The 21,724-nt window shown below is 38.0% G+C and overlaps 3 protein-coding genes across 3 annotated transcripts in view; 2 read left to right on the top strand and 1 right to left on the bottom strand.

Moving 5' to 3' along the window:
* The window catches only part of Alg7 (Alg7 dolichyl-phosphate N-acetylglucosaminephosphotransferase), a 32,195-nt gene extending 26,180 nt beyond the window's left edge, over positions 1 to 6,015 (top strand). The window contains exon 5 of the mRNA XM_067766965.1: positions 766 to 6,015. Coding sequence (XP_067623066.1) covers positions 766 to 1,255 — 490 coding nt within the window. The 3' untranslated portion in view covers positions 1,256 to 6,015. The remainder of the gene's footprint in view (positions 1 to 765) is intronic.
* Rsph1 (Radial spoke head protein 1) overlaps positions 1 to 9,863 on the top strand; it is a 33,197-nt gene extending 23,334 nt beyond the window's left edge. Inside the window, exons 2-4 of the mRNA XM_067766966.1 lie at positions 8,060 to 8,238; positions 8,292 to 8,457; positions 8,521 to 9,863. Of these exons, the coding sequence (XP_067623067.1) occupies positions 8,164 to 8,238; positions 8,292 to 8,457; positions 8,521 to 9,305 (1,026 nt within the window). The 5' untranslated portion in view covers positions 8,060 to 8,163 and the 3' untranslated portion in view covers positions 9,306 to 9,863. The remainder of the gene's footprint in view (positions 1 to 8,059; positions 8,239 to 8,291; positions 8,458 to 8,520) is intronic.
* A 957-nt stretch (positions 9,864 to 10,820) lies between these two features.
* Plap (phospholipase A2 activator protein) lies at positions 10,821 to 20,997 on the bottom strand. Its single transcript, XM_067766963.1, has 8 exons — positions 20,639 to 20,997; positions 19,710 to 20,576; positions 19,434 to 19,620; positions 14,253 to 14,458; positions 13,675 to 13,835; positions 11,854 to 11,932; positions 11,631 to 11,773; positions 10,821 to 11,559 (listed from the first exon to the last, which is right to left on the bottom strand). Exons 1-8 carry the CDS (start codon positions 20,791 to 20,793, stop codon positions 10,994 to 10,996), a joined length of 2,364 nt encoding a protein of 787 aa, XP_067623064.1. The 5' UTR covers positions 20,794 to 20,997; the 3' UTR covers positions 10,821 to 10,993.
* Between the last annotated feature and the right edge of the window lie 727 nt (positions 20,998 to 21,724).

Below are 21,724 nucleotides of genomic sequence, written 5' to 3'. Positions count from 1 at the left end.
AAAGTACAAAACAAAACAGGCACTGCTACATTACGGCATATATATCTCGTATTCCGTAAGTGATAAGCCTGAAGCTAAATTAGTTTAGACATCAAAACATAAACCTATAGAGCGCAGGGGGTAATAATGAAAGCTACTAAGAAGTTATGTCTCAAAAGATTTATTACTGCCGTTTTGAAGCATCCATGAAGAAATCTCCACACAATCAAAGATGTACCAAAAATATAATTTGGAGCGGACTACAATGTTATGCCTGGGTATTTTAAGAACGTTACGATATGTACATATGTGACCCATCTATCAACATGTAATTCGACGAGCTGGGGGTCTGGCGGGCCTTATGGCCTTGAAGGTTTCATGTGGTCATACTAAATCGCTCGCGAGATGGTCGGGCCGGTGCTTTAATGGTGCTTGTTACCGGAACGTAATGGATTTGCATCCGGCAAAGGACCATCAACATCGATAACACTCCCCAAGGCCTTCGGGGGGTGTCCTTATCACAACAACAACAACGAGCTGAATCCGAGTCTGGAGTCCTTTTAGCTCGAACACCCGAAACATATAAAATAAGATACATAAGTTGCCATGTGTAGTGTTTTTTTTTTTTTAATTTAATCGATAGTGTGCTATTCGTACTAAACAGATTAGTCAGGGCCATTCCATAATCGAAATTAATTTTTTATCAGATAGATTTCGCAAAAAAATCGCCGACGATACATAAAGTAAAGCCATTATTATTTATGATCATAACCTTTTCCATTTCAGATATCCGTCTCAAGTATTTGTCGGCGATACATATTGTTACTTTGCAGGCATGACTTTTGCTGTTGTTGGAATACTGGGACATTTTAGTAAAACCCTTTTGTTGCTCTTCATACCGCAAATTCTCAACTTTTTATATTCAGTGCCACAACTTTTCCACTTCGTGCCATGTCCACGACATCGTTTACCAAAGTACGATCCTAAAACCGATTTACTTCATATAAGTACAACGGAATTCCATCCGAGAGAGCTGAACATATTGGGCTCGGTAATGGTGTATATACTAAAAAAATTAAAACTCATCTCTTGGAAGGAACAAAGTGATGGCCGTGTGATTACCAATAACTTTACTTTGATCAATTTTGTTTTGGTTGTCTTTGGACCTGTGCACGAGAAGGTGGTTACGCAATTTTTGCTGGGATTTCAATTGATATGTACTATATTCGCGATGATTATACGTTATCCTTTAGCAAGTTGTTTTTATGATACCTAAAATATTAGGAAAGTTTAATGTGTTTATCAAATGTGTTATATGGTAACATTTTGCAAGACAGTGCACCACCTAATTGGTATCAAAAGACGCATCTCGAACTCCGTTTTTAGAATCCGAAAGCGAAAATTTAAGTTTTTATTTCTGTCAGAAGATACATAAGAAAAAATTGGATCAAATTTTCATGGCGTTCTGTGCAAAAAAATATTGATCGGGCCCCATATTTCGGACCCTTTCGGGGTCATTTTACGGTTTTTTGTCAATAACTTTCGACAGAAACAAAATTTTTAATTTCCGCTTTCGGATTCTTAAAACGGTGGTCGAGATGCATCTTTTGATACCACCTTTGATAATTTTTGATAAAAATTAGGTGGTGCACCGTCTTGTAAAACATCACCGTGTTATATATAGTCACACCCTCAACTAAAAATAGTCACAACTCTGAATTTTTTAAAACCGTGTCTTAACATAAAGTAAATCCCACAATACATCTTCAGCGACCGAAAAAAGTTCTTCTTTGTCAACCTCTATTTTTACAGTCCTGTTATTGGTGCCATAACCCATGGCGGAACTATACAAGGTGGCAGCATGGGACAGCTGATTATAAACTTTTTTTTATTTGATACATCAACTTCCGGCGCAGTACGATTTTGACATTAGTCCATCGAATTTACAAAAACAAAGTACATGTAACTTTTATTTATGTTTGCAGGTATGTCGCCATACTGCCACCTTGTATGGTTCCGCCATGCCATAACCATATGTCCTGCCAATGAGTTTAACGTTGAGCCTAAGTGGTGAAGGTCATAGGGTTTTGAAATATGTTTTTTTACATTGTTACCTGGTTTTTTGACTTTGCCCGGGATGATTTTCAGTGTGGTAGGTAGACGCTTTCACCTCACCACGGCGGCTGCCAATGATAAATAAGATCTACTTTTATAGTTTTGCTTCTGAAATGCTTTTCTACAATAGATATTGTTAAAATTTGAAAATATTTGATCCATTTATATAAAGGAAGTGTTTAAAAACGTCCGTCTTATTTTTTTCATAGTTTGTTGAAAAAAGACCAAAATAATGACAATTTTTAAAGGAAATCGGTTGGCATAGCTAAAAAGCCATTTACATTGATCAAATATCACTGGAAATTTAATTGTGTAAACGGGCGTGCAATAATTGCATGCAACAAAGTTGATAGACATCTTTTGAATATATTAAATTTTTGTTCTATGTAACGCTGCGTTTGTTTGCATTTCAATTCTCATAAAGACAATTTTTTAATTTTCAACGACGTTTAGCGAAAAAATTTGTACTAATGCTCTGTCTCATAGGTCCGGGTTTTCACTGCAAGTTTAAACTCCAGTCAAAGTCGACTAGAGTTTAACCTTGCCACTTCGGCCGCTTAAGTTGAGATGAGCAACAAAATTGAATGTTATCGAACAAAGTATAAAGGTTAAACTCTATTGAACTTTAACTGTCCCAATTTCCATCGTTCGCTAACGCTAAAACTCCATTGCCAAAAATATCTATTGAACAGTATTAGCCGCGTTTTTTTTCTTAAAGCGTATACGTTTACGTTTGCGCGTAAAAAAACGCTTATCCTCGCTTAGATAATGCTTAGGAGACCCATCTAGCGGCAGTGGTTAAATAACTAACTACAGAACAGGGTGTACCTAAAATGAGAGACACAAACCTCTGGTGGCCAAAATGTATAACATATAGCTGAATCGGTTGCGATGAATAGTGGATACACACAATTTTTAGAGGTGAGACATAGAATTAGTGTTGAGGTGAAACATAGACACATATTTCAGTTACATCTGAGTATAATGCGTATTGAAATTTAGTAGTACAAATTTTAAGCGCAGCAATTTCAGAGGTATATTTAAAGTTTGACGCTTTGCAGTCCATATAAAGTTTAAGCGTAAACGTCTATAGATGTAAAACTAAAACACAGCTGTTGGCATAAGGAATAATCGCGTAAGTCCTATGTAAAGGTATAATAGTTAGGCTGTTATTCCTTGTGACCATATTGTAACTAATTTAGTGCAATTCCTCTTATTTGCAACTTTCTGCTAACGTTCGAATCACTAAACTGTTGAATAAATAACTCCACTTTTCAACAATGCAAAATGAGCTTTATTAAATTTCTTCACAATAACACTACTATTGCTCGCCAGATAGCGTCTTAAATCAAACTGATTGTCGCGCCTCCACTGTCGCTGCTTTTATACTGTGCGGTTTCCTCGTTGACATATTTCTAGGCGCTTCTATTGCCAGAACTTACTAGTTAGTTATCAGCTGTAACTACAGATGCACGATTTTATAGCTTCTCTCATTGCATACTTTCGGGAGTATCTCAGATATGTGCATGTGGTTGTGCGTTGCTTTTCCGCTGCGTGTATGTACATATGTGTAGACATAATGATTGATTCGTTTATGTAGATACAAGTGACTGTCTGCTTTTTTTTTGTCTGCTTTATTGTTGTTGTGACTCCATTTACTTAGCATCAGACTAGTGATGTGAGTATCACTTAGCGTCACTAATATTCGTCACAATATAGTACTAAATATTGAATATTTTTCTGCACGCTTGATAATGTTTTAGACATTTTTGGCGATGGGGTTTTAGCGTTAGCGAAGGTTGGAATTTGGGGGCAGGTGTTTAAACTCTCACTGAACAAGTGGACCATCGCGTACAAAACAAATGTGATATCTTAACCATCTAACTGACTGACAGGATACTCTATATAGCGGCGCATACAGGCGGCTGTCTTGAGCGGATAATAGAAAGAGACGCAGGATGAGATCCCGATTGTAACTTTAACAATCGGGTGATCGAGTCTATTTGTTATTTTGACGTCTATCGGCGTTATTCCGAACATTACCGGTACCGTTTGCTATCGAAAATTATGTAACCGAAAATCTTTACCAGTTCATGAGCCGCAATTCTGGCCTATACGGTTATACTGTCAAAAAAGAAAGATGCACAATTGAGAATAGCATTAATATTGTTTAGAAGTTCTTGAACCTTAAATTGGATACATTCGAAGAAATATTTAGAAAACAGGTGCAATTTTGCGTGGTAGCAAGACATTACCACCTATTTTACTGGTAGCGTTATTATCCACAGTCAAGATACGAAAAGTTGTGTATCATATTCGTAATCGGTGAGGAAAACGTTGTTACCAGCTTAGAATAAGGGTGATACAAAAGTTTTTACGGAGCTTTATAAATAATTCTCAACGTAAAAGACATTTAATTATGGACGGTCTCTTGACACTTTTTTCCCGACATGTTTTATACGGACTCCAAACGGCTTTTTGCCTCTTCGGAACATTTGGAATTTCTTGAGTTGTGTCTGTTTTTGGTTTGTGTATTTGTGTTAGAGGGTATCTTAAAAATTTTGCCTTGTGAAAAATAAATTTAGCTGTCTCCAACAACCTGTATAGAAAAAAATTATATTCTCTCCTATTTCATTTCAATAAGAGATATGTTGTTGGTATTCGCCTAAGCATATTTGGCTGTTGAGGTCATTGATCTATCCGGCCAATTTAAGTTTTTTTAAAGAGAAAAATCTAATTTTGTTGTTTTTACTGGGTTCCAAAAATGTTTTTTTTTTGCTTTTTCATATTTTATAAAGTAAGTATAATGAGCTACACTAATATACATACATTAGAGCGGGGTGATTTGAACGGCATGCTAAAAACCTAAAAAGGATCGTCCCGGTCTAATACATAATTCATAAAATACCTTGTAATTCTGAGACCAAAAAACATTAGTATATGTAATATTCTAATTAATTTATTTTAAGATAAATAAAAAAATATTGAAAAAAATTAAGGTAATGTTTTAGATTAATGACTGGAAACAATTTTAGCTCAAACGATAGCTATACAACTGTCGAAACTATTTCTAAAAGGTATAAGTTATGGATCTAACGAGTACTATTTGTCTCTGGTTCACATATATCAGTAGTCGGAACCACCATTTCAGAGCTATTGTGATTTAAAAAATGAGTTTCGATAAACGTAATACGGAAGCAGGTTTACGTTTTCCTTCATTCCCTTCCCTTGCTTTCATTTACTGTCGGATTTCGGTCATATAAATTCTACCAGCTACATTGTTCCTACATTATGCTACAGCTTAGTGATTACACTTATGCTTACATTGTGTATTACTCCATTCTTCATGCCAATATCACCCACTACGCCTAGCTTACACATTCCGTAGGACCCTATACAATAGGGTGTTCCTTATACGGATGAATTTTTTTTTTTTTGATTTTGATGCAATCAATTGGTTCTATCTCCTGAGAAACTATTTCAGTATTTTTCTCAACTTTTCTGAAAAATATTTAGAGGCCGCTAACGAGTTTTGAATTCTGTATGGCGCACGGACCTTTTACGGTACCTTTTCTAGTAACTTTCAAGAATTTTTTTTTTAACTTTAAAACAATGGCAGAGAACTAAGTCTCCATAAACCAAATGTTTTCCAAAAATGTTGTATTCGATTCCAAATAATTGTAGGTAAACGATGATATAAGTAGTTAATGGAATCCAAGTATAAATTAGTGGCATTAACATATAATAAAGTGGCATTAACTTATAACCACTTAACATACAAAAAAAGGGCTTGGGGATATCGGATTAAAACAAATCAAACAATTGAAATATGTAGAACACAATAGCAAATGTTAAATAGCCGCTTAAAAAAAAATAAAAAATTATTAAATAATTAAATGACGAATATTAATAAATATTAAAATTTAATATAATTAAAAAAAAATTTTAAGTTAAACGGTTTTATTGAAAACAATACCAACATGAAGTAATAATAATTGTCTGATCAACGCCCTAGATTGATGAGGAGTGTGATGACTAGTACCTAGGACCTACCTAATTATTTTCTAGCTTTTAGTATTATTATTACTTCATGTAAGTGTTGTTTTCAATAAAACCGTTTAACTTAATTTTTTTATTTATTTATTTATTTTATATTTATCGAAGATATCGCTTAAGTATGTAAGTGTGTATGTTCAATATTCGAAAAATAAGGACGCCCTACTATACAGTATACCACTACCAAACGCTACGCCTACGCTTACACATTCTGTAGGACTCCATACAGTATACCAAAACCCCAAACTAATCACAAAAGTCGCAGCTAACGCAAGGTTGGCCTTTTAGAAGTTAAGAGAAGTGTGAATTTCAAAAGTTATGTTATTGCCTGATAGTTCTAGTGAGACAATTTGCTCCCACTCGTATAGGGACGTCTCTTTTCATCTTACTCAATGTGGCCATATCTATTTGCTTCGAAGTTCCTCCAAGTACCATCGGCTGGTCATGGCGTGCGTTGAGATCGGCGGGAGTTACACAATTGTAGCACCTGCTTGAGCAACGCACTGTCATCGGAACGATTGGGCATTAGGTAAGTAGATATTTGTGATTTCAAGATTTGCATCGTCCGACAGACCAACAATAAGTTGAAATTCTAAACCACTGTCCTTGCGCGATGTTTCAATCTCCCAGTTTTGTTGAAGTTTCGAGGCAAACATCACACGCACGCTGGCAGGGGTGGACAGTCATAAACGTATACCTTTTTCCCACGGTTTAATTATTTGTTATTGAACCATATATTTTTCCGGCCACACTTTTGGACTGGAGGTTCGGAACCTTCTCGGAGTATGGATTATTCCAACTGCAGGAAGCTCCTCTGACGATGGTAGTTTGGGAGCGACAAGAGATAAATTAAGCGGATTGCGTTGAACTGTCAGCGCTTGGCCCAGAAAAACCACGACGTACATATAGCCGATAACGATAGATGATTATATTTATACCCGCTGCAGGCCGGTTGGGGGATGCTACATCATTGAAGGCGATTTAAACCATTCTATTGTGGCAAATTTTAGCATCACTAAGCTGTTAGTAAATAAAGGCACGCAACAATAAACACATGAAGCAGCCACTCGTATATACATGAACACTTCAATCATCATTTACACACATATATAGAAGGCAACGAAGAGATATTTCATGCACACACTTGTCGTCATCAGTCGGAGTAGTTACTCACACATATACACGCATATATGTAGCTCAATTACTAAGCAGGAGATACAGTAGTTCTAGAAGGCGAAACGTCTAGACTTTGGTAGAGGTATGCGAGTGAAGCAACGGAAAGTATAAAAGCAGCTCAAGCTGAGTAGTCAGCAATAAGTTTGATTTAAACACACTATCAGTTGCGAAGTGAAGTATAATTGTACTACTCCCAAAGCAGTCTAATAAAGACCATTTTGCAATACAGAATATTGGAGTGATTTACTCATCAGTTTAACAATACGAACGTAGCATAAGGTTTCAAATAAGCGAAATTTTCCCAAAATTCGTTACAATATTTATGCAGCGAGGTGACTTATAGATGTGTTATAAGCGATACTACTTACCACCGTAGTCCATCCCGATAAATATGGGACACATGTTTGCTTTCCTGAACATTCTTATAAACCTCTTATGGCCTAATGAACTCCGTCCGCCGCATTATTGCATTGCATTCATCAATCCGCTGTTCGGCCATCGCCAATCAAGACATCAGGCAGTTGTTATCTTCTAGAGCCGCCCGGTGAACGGAGCTCAAAAACATTCATAACTTGCGCGACCTTCTGCAAGCGGTCTGACTAAGACTGAGTAGAATTTAAAAATATTCTTTCAACATTCCTTATAGTCATGAATCAATCATGAATAATGGCTTATAGTGAACTCTGTATTGTTACTAAGGTTGATTTTATTTTTTCTACTTTGACGTTAACAGGTTTTCCAGATTTGAATTTTGTGAGCACTCAATGCTTAGCTTGCATTTTGAATACATTAAAATTTTTAGAATTTTTTTTACACGGCAAGGAAACAAGCTAGACAATGAGTATATCTGATGCATCCACAGATTCGGAGCTAACTGTAGCCGAGGAAGAGGAGGAACGCATTAACATTGGCGTAAGTTTCCAAAAATTGAAGACTTTAATTTTTCTCCCTGTTTACTTTCATAGCTCTATATTGGGGGCCGTAATGCAGCTGGGCAGCGTCATGGACGCGGTTGGGCTATATTACCGAATGGCGATCAATATGATGGGCAATATCGTCAGGGTAGACGTCATGGCATAGGTCTGTATGTATTTAAGGATGGTTCACGTTATTATGGGTGTTATCGCTGTGGTAAGAAAAGAGTGACGAAAGTGAAACATTAGGAAGTTTTAATCGTATAACTTTCAATTACAGGTCATCGTTCCGGTCGCGGTATGTTCATCTATCCCGATGGTAGTATGTATGAGGGTTGCTGGCGCAAGAATATAAAACACGGAAAGGGGCGTTACAAGTATGCGAATGGTGATTGTTATATGGGCAATTGGTATCATGGTAAGCGGCACGGCGTTGGTATCTATTGTTACAAAGACAAGGAATGTGGTGAACTCCGTTTCAAAGGTACCTGGCGCAAGGGTGTACGTTTTGGTCCATTTCAAGCATTCTTTGGCAACGAAGATCATTCGACCATACTACATGGCACCTGGGATAATGAATATCCACAGGGACCAGCTGTTTTTAGTTTTGATCGACGTTTTATGTTAATGGGATTCTTTCAAATACCTGGAGTGGTGTATAATATTAAAAAGGACGGTGAAGGCGATGCTGAAGAGTTCGCGGCTGAAAGCGAAGCTGACCGTAATGAGAATGAGGTGATCATTGATACTTTGCCATCACTGTGGATTGCACAAGACATTTCCTGTTATGATTATGCCCAATTACCACAAGAACCGGTACCATTACCATTGTCCGATTCTGAGGTGTCTGTATGTTCATTAAGCACAGTACCGACTGAGTTGACTTTCCAACGTAGTATTCTGTATGTTGGAGAGGCCGAGGAAGAAGGCGAAGGAGAATGTGTGGAGTGCATACCATGCGAAGGTTTAAGTGAGAGTGAAATCGAGACAGAATCGGAGCGTATTTGTAGTCCTCAGGGCGATCCATGCGCAATCGAAATAGTTAACGAAACTAAGGAGTGTTGATCTGCTTCATTTCTTACAGCTCGTATTTGCATGAAATAAATAAATATTGCATTTTGCGCTGTTAAATTTACAGTAAAATATTGTTAATATCGAGTTAACTTATATTGACGTGCGTTACATACATCGGAGTGGCCTCTGCCGAAAATCTAGATTTGTATTTATTCTCTCAGGAATCACTGCCTCTGTGAAATACAAATTGTAAGCCGGGCCGAGTCGTAACATACGATTACGGATTCAATACGTAGTCGAATAAGCTAAGTTAGCAAACATCTCGATTTATTTTGAAATAATTAGTTTTTTTGTTGAACAAAAGTACGTGGGAACATACTTTAAAATCATAATAGATGTAACAAACCCGAATTGGTTGTGAATGAAACAAACAAGAATCAATTCAGCGACAACGCTCAATCATACGTTCACTTATATCATCATGCGGAATACAAATCAAATAGTACGATAACGGATGTTATAATCCGAAAATCATATTTTTGCATGAGGAGTCATACGACCACGTATGTTAAGAATTGGCCCCAATACTGAATAAAGGCCCAATTTCAAACGAAGGAACGTACAAAAGCAGTCCTAGTTTCCCATTGATTTTGATTATGATTGGCAATGTCTGGGGCTAAGTTGGAAGACAGGTGGAAAAAAATTGATCTTCGTTGGTTTTTTTTGAAGCGGTAAGGACACTCCCCGAAGGCCTTGGGAATGTTATCGATGTTGATAGTCCTTTGCCGGACGCATATCCGGTTCTTTCCGGTACCAATCCCGGCCATATTGGTAACGATTTGATATGGCCACATTCGACCTTCTTGGCCATCCCGCCGACCCAACCCCTAGATCCATGAGGAGTTCGAGGTCACCAGAGCCTCGGCTGTTAATGAAACAGAATTGGCCACGGATAGGTGAGGTTGAAAATTGGGTTTGGAGAAGCTATATATTGCGGGCGTCGTTTAACGACCAAATTGCCTAGACGGTTAAGTGCCACATAATGATGATGTAAGCCCATCAGTGTGTGCGGCCAATTCCTACTACATTCCACTTCTGATTTACCGTATTTATATGTTTAATTTAGGAATTTGACTAATTGACTCTTGAAAATCCCGAGGTCGAGCTTGGTACCGAAACGTACCGGATCTGCATCCGGCGAAGGACCATCAACATCGATAACGCTCCCCAAGGCCTTCGGGTATCCTTATCGCTACAACAACAACCACAACAGGAGATTGGGGTCACCTGAGCCTCGGCTGCTAAAAAAAACAGGATTCGTAATTGTAGGTGAGGTTGACAATTGGGTTGAAGAAGCTATAAGTTGTGCTGGTGACCACTAATGCGCTACACAACCCTTTAAGACCTTTGTGTGGTGTTGTACGAATTTGACCTTTGTTGTCGCTAGGATGAAAATGATTGCCGTTTTAGCAAATAAAATATCCCGAAAGAATTTTGATCGCTTTTGGTACTTATCATTAGAGCGAGGCATTATTTCCAACAGACACGAGCAAAACAAACGATTTTTTATTCTAAGTTATACTAAATTTATCCATTGCTTTATTAGTGGTTTTACCAATTTTCCGTATAATAATTAGTTATGGTATATTCCATTGAAAATTCTCACAATATTATAATAAATACATATGTATTTATAAAAGATTTTAATTTGTTATTTACGCACAATGTGTTGAATTTTCTCAAAAAGCTGCCAGCAGAGCACTGCCTGCCGAATTCAATTTAATATATATACCGGTTTGGGGTGTATTTGTTAATTCGCGTATTTTATCCATAACATAGTCCACTGAAACAACGATCGCCACTGTTTCTTGACCAAATGGTGTGGTGGTTAAATTGCCTATTGCTTGCATGGCACGATAACATGCCTCCAAATCAACAGCCCATTTTAGTAGTTCCACAATACCTTCGGTTACGATACGACATGATTCATTTTTCGCTACACTAAGCGTTTGTGATATTGTTACATTTAAATAAAATGTTGCAATGGCAATTTGTAAATTTGCGCTTCCAGTTTTTATTTCATTAATTTGTGCAGCTAACTTTGTCAATTGTGGTTCGATTTGTCTTCTACCAGTTTCGTGACGCATCATATTCGCCAAACAACGTACGACCATTAATGTATTAGGAGCTGAACTATTCAATTTCGGCAGAACGGTATCAAGAAAATTAAATGAATTTAATATTGAGAATATCTGCTCATGGCGTATAGCTAAACGAGATACATCAAGAACTGGGAAAAGGATGTCTGTATTAAAGAAAAGTACACGAGATTTCAGAATGTTTTTGTTAGTAAATACTTATATTGCATTCAAATACCATTAGGCCAGCGCAGCAAATGTTGAAGTGCTTCAATTGAGCTTGTGTCCACTTCCGGTTGTGCTGATGTTAAGGCTATAACCGCATTTAATAATGTGTCCGAAACTTTTTCACTTTCAGTGGTTAGCTTACTATTGAATTCTCTATATTGATCAAATGGAAATAGTGAGCGGATAAAAATATGTTTGTAGGCTTATTTTTTTCCCTGATATTTTTTACCCACTTTAGTTTTTCCAGAACCTTCGCCGGGTCACAATTGTCGAATGTTACATAATTACTAACGGGAAAATGCTTTTCACTGCCTAAAAATACAAAAAAAAGTAAACTCAGCCATTGGCCAAGTAATATATATTTAAAACTAGAAAAGACGAAAAGGACTAAAGAGCAAGACTATAATTGGTTATCGAAGTTTATTAACGAAGAAAAGAATTGGTTTCACCACCCCTAAAGCTTGTAAAGCATCCTTGGCAATATCACTATTTTTCGACAAAAACAATCGGAAAAATTTACCGATGTGGAAAGTCCTTTGCCAGATATGGATATAGTAAGATAGGTCACCTCCCCGTATTAGCACGAGCACATCGGGAGCGATTTAATTTTAAATATAAGCACCTTTTACAACTCAATACAGTTCAGAGAATTTACTGTTAAGAGGGTTTGGTTTCATATTACAAAAGATAATATAGCTGGTTGTCATGTCAAAGCACTTTTCATGGATTTGTCGAGGCTGAGTCCGAGTATGTAACACTTTAACCTGTTACAGTATGTAGACCAATGTTGGGCTAGAGAAACCGCCCTCCAATAATGAGTCTACTATCTTGGTATGGATGCTGAAACGGGTGCCTTCGAAGTTGCTTTAAGCAGTTGTCTGCTCGGATTTTGTGATAATTTAGAAACTGCTTCCTATCCAGCATTTCGTTGTACGATCACCAGGTTCCATGATAGAATAAAGGGCATCTGTTGTCATTGCTGTACTAGGGGCAAATACATTTCCAGGTTTTACTACGTCGCACCTTTTAGACCTTTTCTGATAGCGTCACCCTGATAAATTATTGTCGTATGCAGGAGCGTGCGCAGGAATTGTCTATGGGGGTAGGGGGGTTTTTTGAACATATGGAACCTTATAGTAAGCTTCCGTTATTGTCAAGACTAGTTTTGCGATAAAATTTAATAGAAACGGGAGTAAAGAGAAACATTTGCCATATTTATTGGCTATCAGTCAACAAATGCACTCTTCCATCTACCACTTTTTATGAAAAAAATTCAGTCGTTGCAAGCCCATGGTGGGGGAGGTTTGAACCCAACCAAAGCTCTCCACTTAAGTGCGTACATGGCGTATGAGTAACTTTTGCTGACATACAAAATTCTTCGCACCACCCAGTGGCGCACGTGAAATTCAAAAAAAAATTTTTTTTATTTAAAATTCTTAGTTCTAAAATATGAAAAACCTTTGTCTTAATCGAAGGAACCCTTAGCCAATATTTGGTGATGATTGAAGTGTGGGAAATACTTTTCCATAGTGAACACACAAACACACGCACAGAATTTGATTCGTGTGGGTGTGGTTGCCAATTGTCAACCAGACAGAAGCTGAGTAGCTATACTGCGCCAAAAAGACAATACAATTCACTAACTGGCTTTTAGGGATTTTAATTTCTATAAATTTCTGCGATTACAATTTACGCATTAACTAAACAAATACTCATTAAAATTGACGTTAAAAGATAAGACAATTTTTTAAATTTGATGTTTACTTTGAAAATCTTACATTTCCCAAATAAACCCTAATTTTTCTCCAATTTAACTATTATTGCTTTTGTGACTTTTTGCTATGAACGGCAGTATTAAGCTTAGTATTGTGCTAAAATATACCTTTAAATCGCAATGAAGGAATTTTAGCTCGTCCGGCAGGACATTCATTAGTAATTGCCAATTATATCATCAGGATTATTTCCACGACTCAGGCAGTTTCTGCCGGTTTGTTGGTTTACTTATACATGTATATAAGTATATTATATAGCTATATATATACAAGTTAAATTACCTTTTATAAAGTTAACATCCGTTTTTCGTTGTAAAGCTGCTGCGCTTGTAGAATAACTTGAAGCGCCGGTAAAAGGATCTACATTGCCTGCTGAGTTTATATTATGATTGCTACCTCCGGGAACATATCTTGAACCACCAGTAAAAGGATCTTGATAACCGCTGTAAGCAAATACAAAATATATATATAACTGTTTGGCTGTTTTGGAATTCCAAATGATGTGCGAATAGGAATTGAAACACACAAATATTTTGGTAATTTTTAAAAAAGTTTCAAGACATATCGCTCATTTACTTCAATAGTGTCATAACTCAAAAAACACAATTTTCCAGGAGAGCCATTCAAAGATTTTAACTGCCATATGTTGCACATATAAAGGCATATTTTCATTTTTATAGCACGTGGTAAATTTTTAACTGATCACAGAGATTTTTTTATACAACATAGATCATGATGTTGGGTACGTTTATATGTTATTAACTCAGAAGTCATGTTTTTTGAGTTATGACACTATTGAAGTAAATTAGCGATATGTTGACATCTATTGAAATGCATTAAAAATTCGATTGTACACCAACCTCGTGGTGGGCTGTGGCGCCACATTTCCACCGCAGCTTGAATTTTTTATGATAAAATTAGCAACTTGATCCAAGTACGCTTGTGGTAAATTATTTCGATGTATAAATAATTGCGCAGCCTGCCAAGGATCTTCTCCGCGATTATAAGGCAGTTTTATGGGTGGTTCAGTATCAGAGATATCAACAGAGAAGACGTAGTCATATTCCTGCAAGGAAGACAAATATATATATATTATTTTTTTGTAGAGAACTTAGTGTGTACTAGCGGAAGGCATTGAATGAAAAAAGTGCAATATTACGCACCATGTCCGTTTCTTCATTTATCGCGAAGACTTTTGGTTCAAGTTCAGAATTTCAAATTTAAATTCAGAAATTTACAGTTCAAGTTCAGAAATTACAATTCAAGTTCAGATTTTCCAATTCAAGTTCAGAAATTCCAATTTAAATTGAATTAATTACTATTCAAGTTCAGAAAATTACAATTCAAGTTCAGAAAATTACAATGCAAGTTCAGAAAATTACAATTAAAATTCAGATAATTATAAGTAGGGTGTTATTTTTTTAAAGTTATTGCAATTCATACTATATAATGTAATACTTATATGTTGTAACGATTTTACTTGCAATTCCCCTTATTTGCAATCTTCTACTAAGTTCGAATCACTAAACTGTTGAATAAATAACTCCAATATTGAATAATGGAAAAATGGCCTTTATTAAAGTACTTCACAATAAATAATACTGCTATTGCTCGCCAGATAGCGTTTTAATCAAAACTGAATTATTGCGCCTTTATCATTGTTGCCTTTTATACTCTCTGATTTCCTCGTTCGCATCTTCTAGGCGCTTTCATTTCCAGAATCTACTAGTTGGCCATCAGCTATCAAATTTCTAAGCTGTAACTACAGATGCACGATTTTATAACTTCTCTCATTGCATACTTTGTACTCAGAGGAGAGAGTATCTCAGATATATGCATGTGGTTGTGCGTTGCTTCTCAGCTGCGTGTACGTACATATGTGTAGACATAATGATTGATTCGTTTATGTAGATACAAGTGACTGCTGCTTTATTGTTGTTGTGACTTCATTTACTTAGCATCAGACTAGGGATGTGAGTATCACTTAGTGTGACTCATATTCGTCACACTGCCCTCCACCTAAGTCTGATCGTCCCGATCTGACAAATTTCCTGATCTAAACGCCGCTAGCATCTCCAAATGTACCACTCTTCTACTTCGGGGTTTCCCAATGGTTCGTATGCGGTAGATGGTGTCACTGATCTTCTTCACAACTTTGTACGGGCCTTCTCAACTGCACCCATATTTGGATGGAACACCTTTCCGCCGGTGAGGGTTGTATAGCAGTACCAAATCTCCCTTCCGGAAACCTTCCGAATTATTTTCCTTGTCGTACCTGCGCTTCATTTACTACTCCTTACCCTGGGCCGTTCCTTCACACTCTGTTGTTTGGCCAATGAACTACTTCGTAGAGCTTGCGCTTGACGGATTGGCTTCGCATAATCAGTATCGTTCCCACGTTTCACAACAGTAGTGCGCCACGGCTTGAAACTACCCTCGCATTCTTTCTGGAAAATTCTTTTCTTCGTTTTAGTGCGTCCGTTCGGGTTTATCAATGCCAGTGTTTCTCTCGCAGGTATCTTTGATTTTGTTTTGTTTGGCCCATTCGTTCCATCAACTTTTACTTTTGATTTCCGTGGTCTTTGTCGACTCTTCTCCACCAGTACTCGATTACTGCTGAGCCCCTGTTCCAACTGAAGCTAAGTGGCACATTCTAGTTCTTATGGCGCATAATCTTTCTCCGCATATCGATCCTGATGTCATGGTCAACTAAGAAATCCACTCCCAATATGACTTCATCAACAATCTCCGCCACAATGAATTTGTGTAGAACCATGACCTTTCCAATTAATACATCTCATACCACTTCTCCTTTGACTTGGTTATACTTGCCAGTGACTGTACGCAACCTTGCTCCAGGTAATGGCTTTAATATCATGTTGACCAAATCAGATCGAATCAAGGAATGAGATGCGCCCGTATCTAGTCAGTACACGCTCCTTGCCATCGACATTCCCTCTGACGGTAAGACTGCTTGATTTCCTTCCAATTTGCGACACGGATATCACAGGACATTCAATAGCTGGAGATAGCTCTCGATCTCTACATCTTACTCGCTCATCCCCTCCAGCTTTGTTATTAAAACCACTCATGCTGTTGCAACCACTAGGATCAAGATCGCAATGACGAGCAATGTGACCGGGCTTCCCGCATTTGAAGCATTTGATAACTCTCTCACTCCGCTTTCGTGATCCTTCCAGCGCCTCCAACATTGCGTCTACCCACTCTGGCCTTTCTACTTCCACACGGCGAGCTTTGAAAACTGGCTTACACAGAAGCGACGCTGTTTCCTGAATCAGAGGTTGTGACACCGTTTCTGCGAATTTTGGCTTTGTGTTTGCGTATGTAGCTCGCTTTGTTTCAACGTCCCGTATGCCATTTATAAAGCTCTGAATCTTTACCCTGTCAGTGTATTCCACGGGTGCGTCCGCATTCGCTAAATGTGCCAGCCTTTCAACATCCGACGCAAACTCTTGCAATGTCTCACCAGGCTTCTGGAAGCGGTTCAGTAACTCCATTTGGTATATCTGTCTCCTATGCTCAGTTCCGTATCGTCTCTCCAGAGCACCCATCAATGCTTCATAACAGTTCCGTTCGCCTTCTGGAATCGTTTGTAAAATCTCAGGTGCAGGCCCTTTCAATGCCATGAACAGTGCAGCAACTTTATCTTCAGCATTCCAGTTGTTCACTGTTGCGGTCTTCTCAAACTGTAGCTTAAAGACCTGGAAAGGAACAGAACCGTCAAATGATGGCGTTTTTACCTTTCGATTGCTTGCTGAAACTGCTGGGCGATTCATTTGCTACTCCTGTATACGACCTCTCACATCTTCTATCTCGGCAACAATTTTGTCCTCGAGCTGCACAATTTTTGTATCCTGTGCTTCCAGCTTCGATGTTACCCTAATCTCCTGTGCCTCCAGCTGCGAGGATATGCCGGCCTCCTGTGCTTTCAACTGGTCAGCCAACTGAGATGTCATATATGTCTTACTCTTCCAGTTGGGATGCCATATATGTTTTCTGTTCTTCCAGTTGAGTTTCCATCTTGGATGTTACTGTCGACGTTTGTGCAGATATTGCCTAATATCACGTTCAAGTATGTGCTGGTAACTGCCTGCGATGATTCGTTTTTCTCCTCCAATTTTGTTGTCTCATCGCCATCAAGATGAAAGACATACTCTTCCACGTCAATTCCTTCTAATTCCATTGCCTCTCGTAGTCGTGCCTGAAGTTCGAGTTTAATGCCGGTTGTATTCAATCCACGGCTCTCCAACTCCTTCTTCAGTTGCGGGATCTTCAATTTACTTAACTTTACCATGTCCAAGTTGTATTCCCAATCTCCGGAATTTATTCAACAATTCCTCTTCTGACACCAATTGTAACGATTTTACTTGCAATTCTCCTTATTTGCAATCTTCTACTAAGTTCGAATCACTAAACTGTTGAATAAATAACTCCAATATTGAATAATGGAAAAATAGCCTGTATTAAAGTACTTCACAATAAATAATACTGCTATTGATCGCCAGATAACGTCTTAATCAAAACTGAATTATTGCACCTCTACCATTGTTGCCTTTTATACTCTCTGATTTCCTCGTTCGCATCGTCTAGGCGCTTCCATTTCCAGAATCTACTAGTTGGACATCAGCTATCACATTTCTCAGCTGTAACTACAGATGCACGATAGCTTCTCTCATTGCATACTTTCGGGAGTATCTCAGATATATGCATGTGGTTGTGCGTTGCTTCTCAGCTGCGTGTACGTACATATGTGTAGACATAATGATTGATTCGTTTATGTAGATACAAGTGACTGTCTGCTTTATTGTTGTTGTAACTTCATTTACTTAGCATCAGACTAGGGATGTGAGTATCACTTAGTGTCACTCATATTCGTCACAATGTTATTTGCGGAAGTGTTGATGCTTCGTTGACAATCGTGGCTTGGTTATACTGTACTCCAAGCTTTCTCCAAGGCGTGTACATCCAGAGCTAAGAAATCAAACGGAGGATAACTCTTTGCAACAAGTGCATGAATATGCTCCGGCCATGAAAGAACTTGGAAAGTAAGGGTAGGGAGAGACCTCCAAAGAGTTGCGAGAGGCAGGTGGAGGAAGACTTGATCTGTGCACACAGTACTTATAGGTTAATTGCGGGATTGTGGACGCTCCGTTGATTTCGTCATCACTGCTGTCATACTCAATGCAGATCAATGCTTGTGACCTTTAGAATATAGCTGGATGTCCCTGTACCTGACCTCTTATGAGAGGAGGAGAGCGAAGAGAGGAAGGGGTTTTTTCTTAGCTATCTCCTTCATGTGAGCAAAATTGATTTAAGTGAGTTAAGGAAATTGTTATTTTCCGAATTTAAATTGTAATTTTCTGAAATTGAAATGAAAACTCTGAACTTGAGTTGTATTTTTCTGAATTTATATTGGAATTTCTGAACTTTAATTGGAATTTTCTGAACTTGAATTGGAAACTCTGAACTTGAGTTGAAAATTTCTGAACTTGAATTGTAAATTTCTGAATTTAAATTGGAAATTCTGAACTTGAGTTGTAATTTTCTGAACTTGAATTGTAATTTTCTGAACTTAAACTGAAAAAGGTGTAGTTCCTGAAAGAATCGAGATTCACATCTGAAAAAGGACCGTCTTTTTTCAGTTAAAATATTTAGCTCAACTGATTTTAAAATTTTGTTGCTGACCTGTACCCTAGCCATGTTTTTGTTTTTTTTATGAAGGTATTTATTATTTTATATATTCATAAGATAGAGTTTGAAAATAATATAATTTTATTATATAAAAATATATAATTTTCAAATTTTTATTACTCTTAACGGACAGTTATTTGCCATACATGAACTAAATACACTACTGTACTTGCGCGACTGATTTCTTTGGCACTGCATAACCTCGTTACGGATGTAAGCGCAGGCCATAATAATACAGTTCAGATTACATATAATTCTGTACTCTCAGTTCAATATTTCGCTCGGCAGCCGAAATATAAAAAAAAGAAAATATTTGTGGCATTACTCACCTTTCCTTCGTATAAAGTTTTGCCCGATGTCTTTTGTGAGCCACCCGAAGCGCCAGTAACATCACCAACCAAATTCCATTGGCCCGACTGCCAGGCATAACATTTTACAGAGCCATCTTGATGACGCACCATTTTCGTTTGTCCTTCACGTGTTCCGTTTGTAAGTAAAGCTTCAGGTCCAGGTAAACTGAACAAATAAATAAGTAATACAAATTCGTTTTATTGGTATTATTTAGCTTAGTTAATTTGTGTATATATATATATATATATAATTACTCAGTCTTTTTTATTCCACCAATATCTTCGCTCATTTGAGCCTTTCTTGTTTCAACTGCATTCACAAATCCTTTCATAGTCAATTCGTTCGCATAGCGTGCAGGATCTTTGGTAAATACACGCACTACACCATCACTGGAACCGGTAACAATGTCACCATTTTTAAGACAAGCAACAGACCAAACAGATTGTGCAGGATGAATAATAGCAGTACCCAACTCTTGTCCTTTCGTCAAGTCCCACATACGCAAAGTACTATCTTCCCCACAGGAAACAATCACATTATCACCCAAAGCACGATTTGGTGCTACTGCGTAGATGTAATTTGTATGACCACTCAGTTCCTTTTCACATTCTCCATCATCATTCCAATATTTAATTAAAGCATCATTTGCGCAAGAAACAAGTGAATTATTTTGTAGCGCTATAATGCCACGCACACAATCTGTATGTCCCTTTAGCATACGCAATTTTTCTCCTTTGGAATTCCAATAGTAAATGCATTTATCGGCCGCGCCAGTTATGTATTTCTTAACACTTGGCATCGAAGCGACTGCCCATACGGCTGCTTCATGGCCACGTAAGACTACCGATGTTACACCTCCCGATTGATCAATAGCCCAAATTCGTGCCGTTTTATCCCAACTGCCTGTTATTAGAGTTTGTGGTTCGACGCCAGCTGCAATTGAGCATACTGTGGACTCGTGTCCTTTCAGCGTTAATATAGGCACAAAACCACCTTCTTTGTAAATAGCTACAGTGGCATCGTTACTACCAGTACAAATCCATTGTTCAGCTTCAAGATAATAAACGCATGCAACAAAGTTTTTATGATCTTGAAATGTCACCGCCTCTGCGTACTCATCACTAAAGTGCAAAGATTATACAAATGCGACAAAAGCTAGTTAGAACCTCTAAACCCTACTCACCCTAAACGTTTCCACAATTTAACCGTTTTATCGCGTGAACCAGAAATTATGATTTGGCCTTCAGTTGTCTCCCAGCCAACTGCGACAGATCGTACATCCAGCGAATGACCGAACAATTCACAACTTAGCTTATAGTCGTTGAGGGTTGCTTGCATTTTGCTCGTTTACGTCTTTACTAAACACCTTGGGGTAAAATCCAACTTCACTGCTTGAGAAAATGCAAAGTAAATGCCTCGTTTAATATAATTTCATAAGCGTTTCACTTGCACAGCTGCAAAATTATGCAAAATCCCGTACAAAAGATGCAAAATTTCCAATAATTAAATCTCATCACTGCGGTAGCCGGCTTGACAGCCACCTATTGCACGCGGCGGCATCTAGAGGTTGATAGCGAAGACAGCTATAAATTGACGCTAGTGGTTGTACGAATTTTACCTTAAATATGATGGAGTTTTTCACAGCGAATCACTACCACCGCGTTAACCGCCACAAACACTCAGATAAATTACGGACTAAATCAGGAAAAACCCCGTCACAGTACGGTGCTCGTGGCACGCGACCTGTCAAAAGCTTTTGCCACAGTCAACCACGGACGCTAATCAAACGAACGGTAATAGTCTAGTTGAGGGGTCAACTGCTAATACGCTACCAAAAATATCGAGAGAGGTGTCAAAAGACGCGTATTAATCTCGAGAACACTAATCCGATGGCGGAAAAGAAAAATATTATCTCTGTCCGGAGATATTTGCAGTTGAAGTTGGCGATTTACATGTGGGTGTTGTTGTGTTTGTACCCACAAAAAAAATTGTGCATCACCGTGGCGGTAGCCACGGTTATACCACACACCCGGACTTGGCATGGCGTAGCCCAGGGTTATTTTTTATAAGCGTGGCCGAAGGCCGCCAACGCAGAAAGGTGTTCTGCGCAAAAATAATATGGATCCCACCTCCGGTTTCGGAGGTACCCGCGGGTCCTTTTCCGGTTTTTCGTTAATATCTTTTGAACGAGTTAAAATTTTTATTCTCCGCCTTCGGATTATTAATACTGATATCAAGACGCGTCGTTTTACACCTCTCTCGATATTTT

This window comes from Eurosta solidaginis, chromosome 2 (assembly GCF_040869045.1).
Source record: "Eurosta solidaginis isolate ZX-2024a chromosome 2, ASM4086904v1, whole genome shotgun sequence".
Lineage (NCBI taxonomy): Eukaryota > Metazoa > Arthropoda > Insecta > Diptera > Tephritidae > Eurosta > Eurosta solidaginis.
This window is presented reverse-complemented; position numbering and strand designations above follow the sequence as displayed.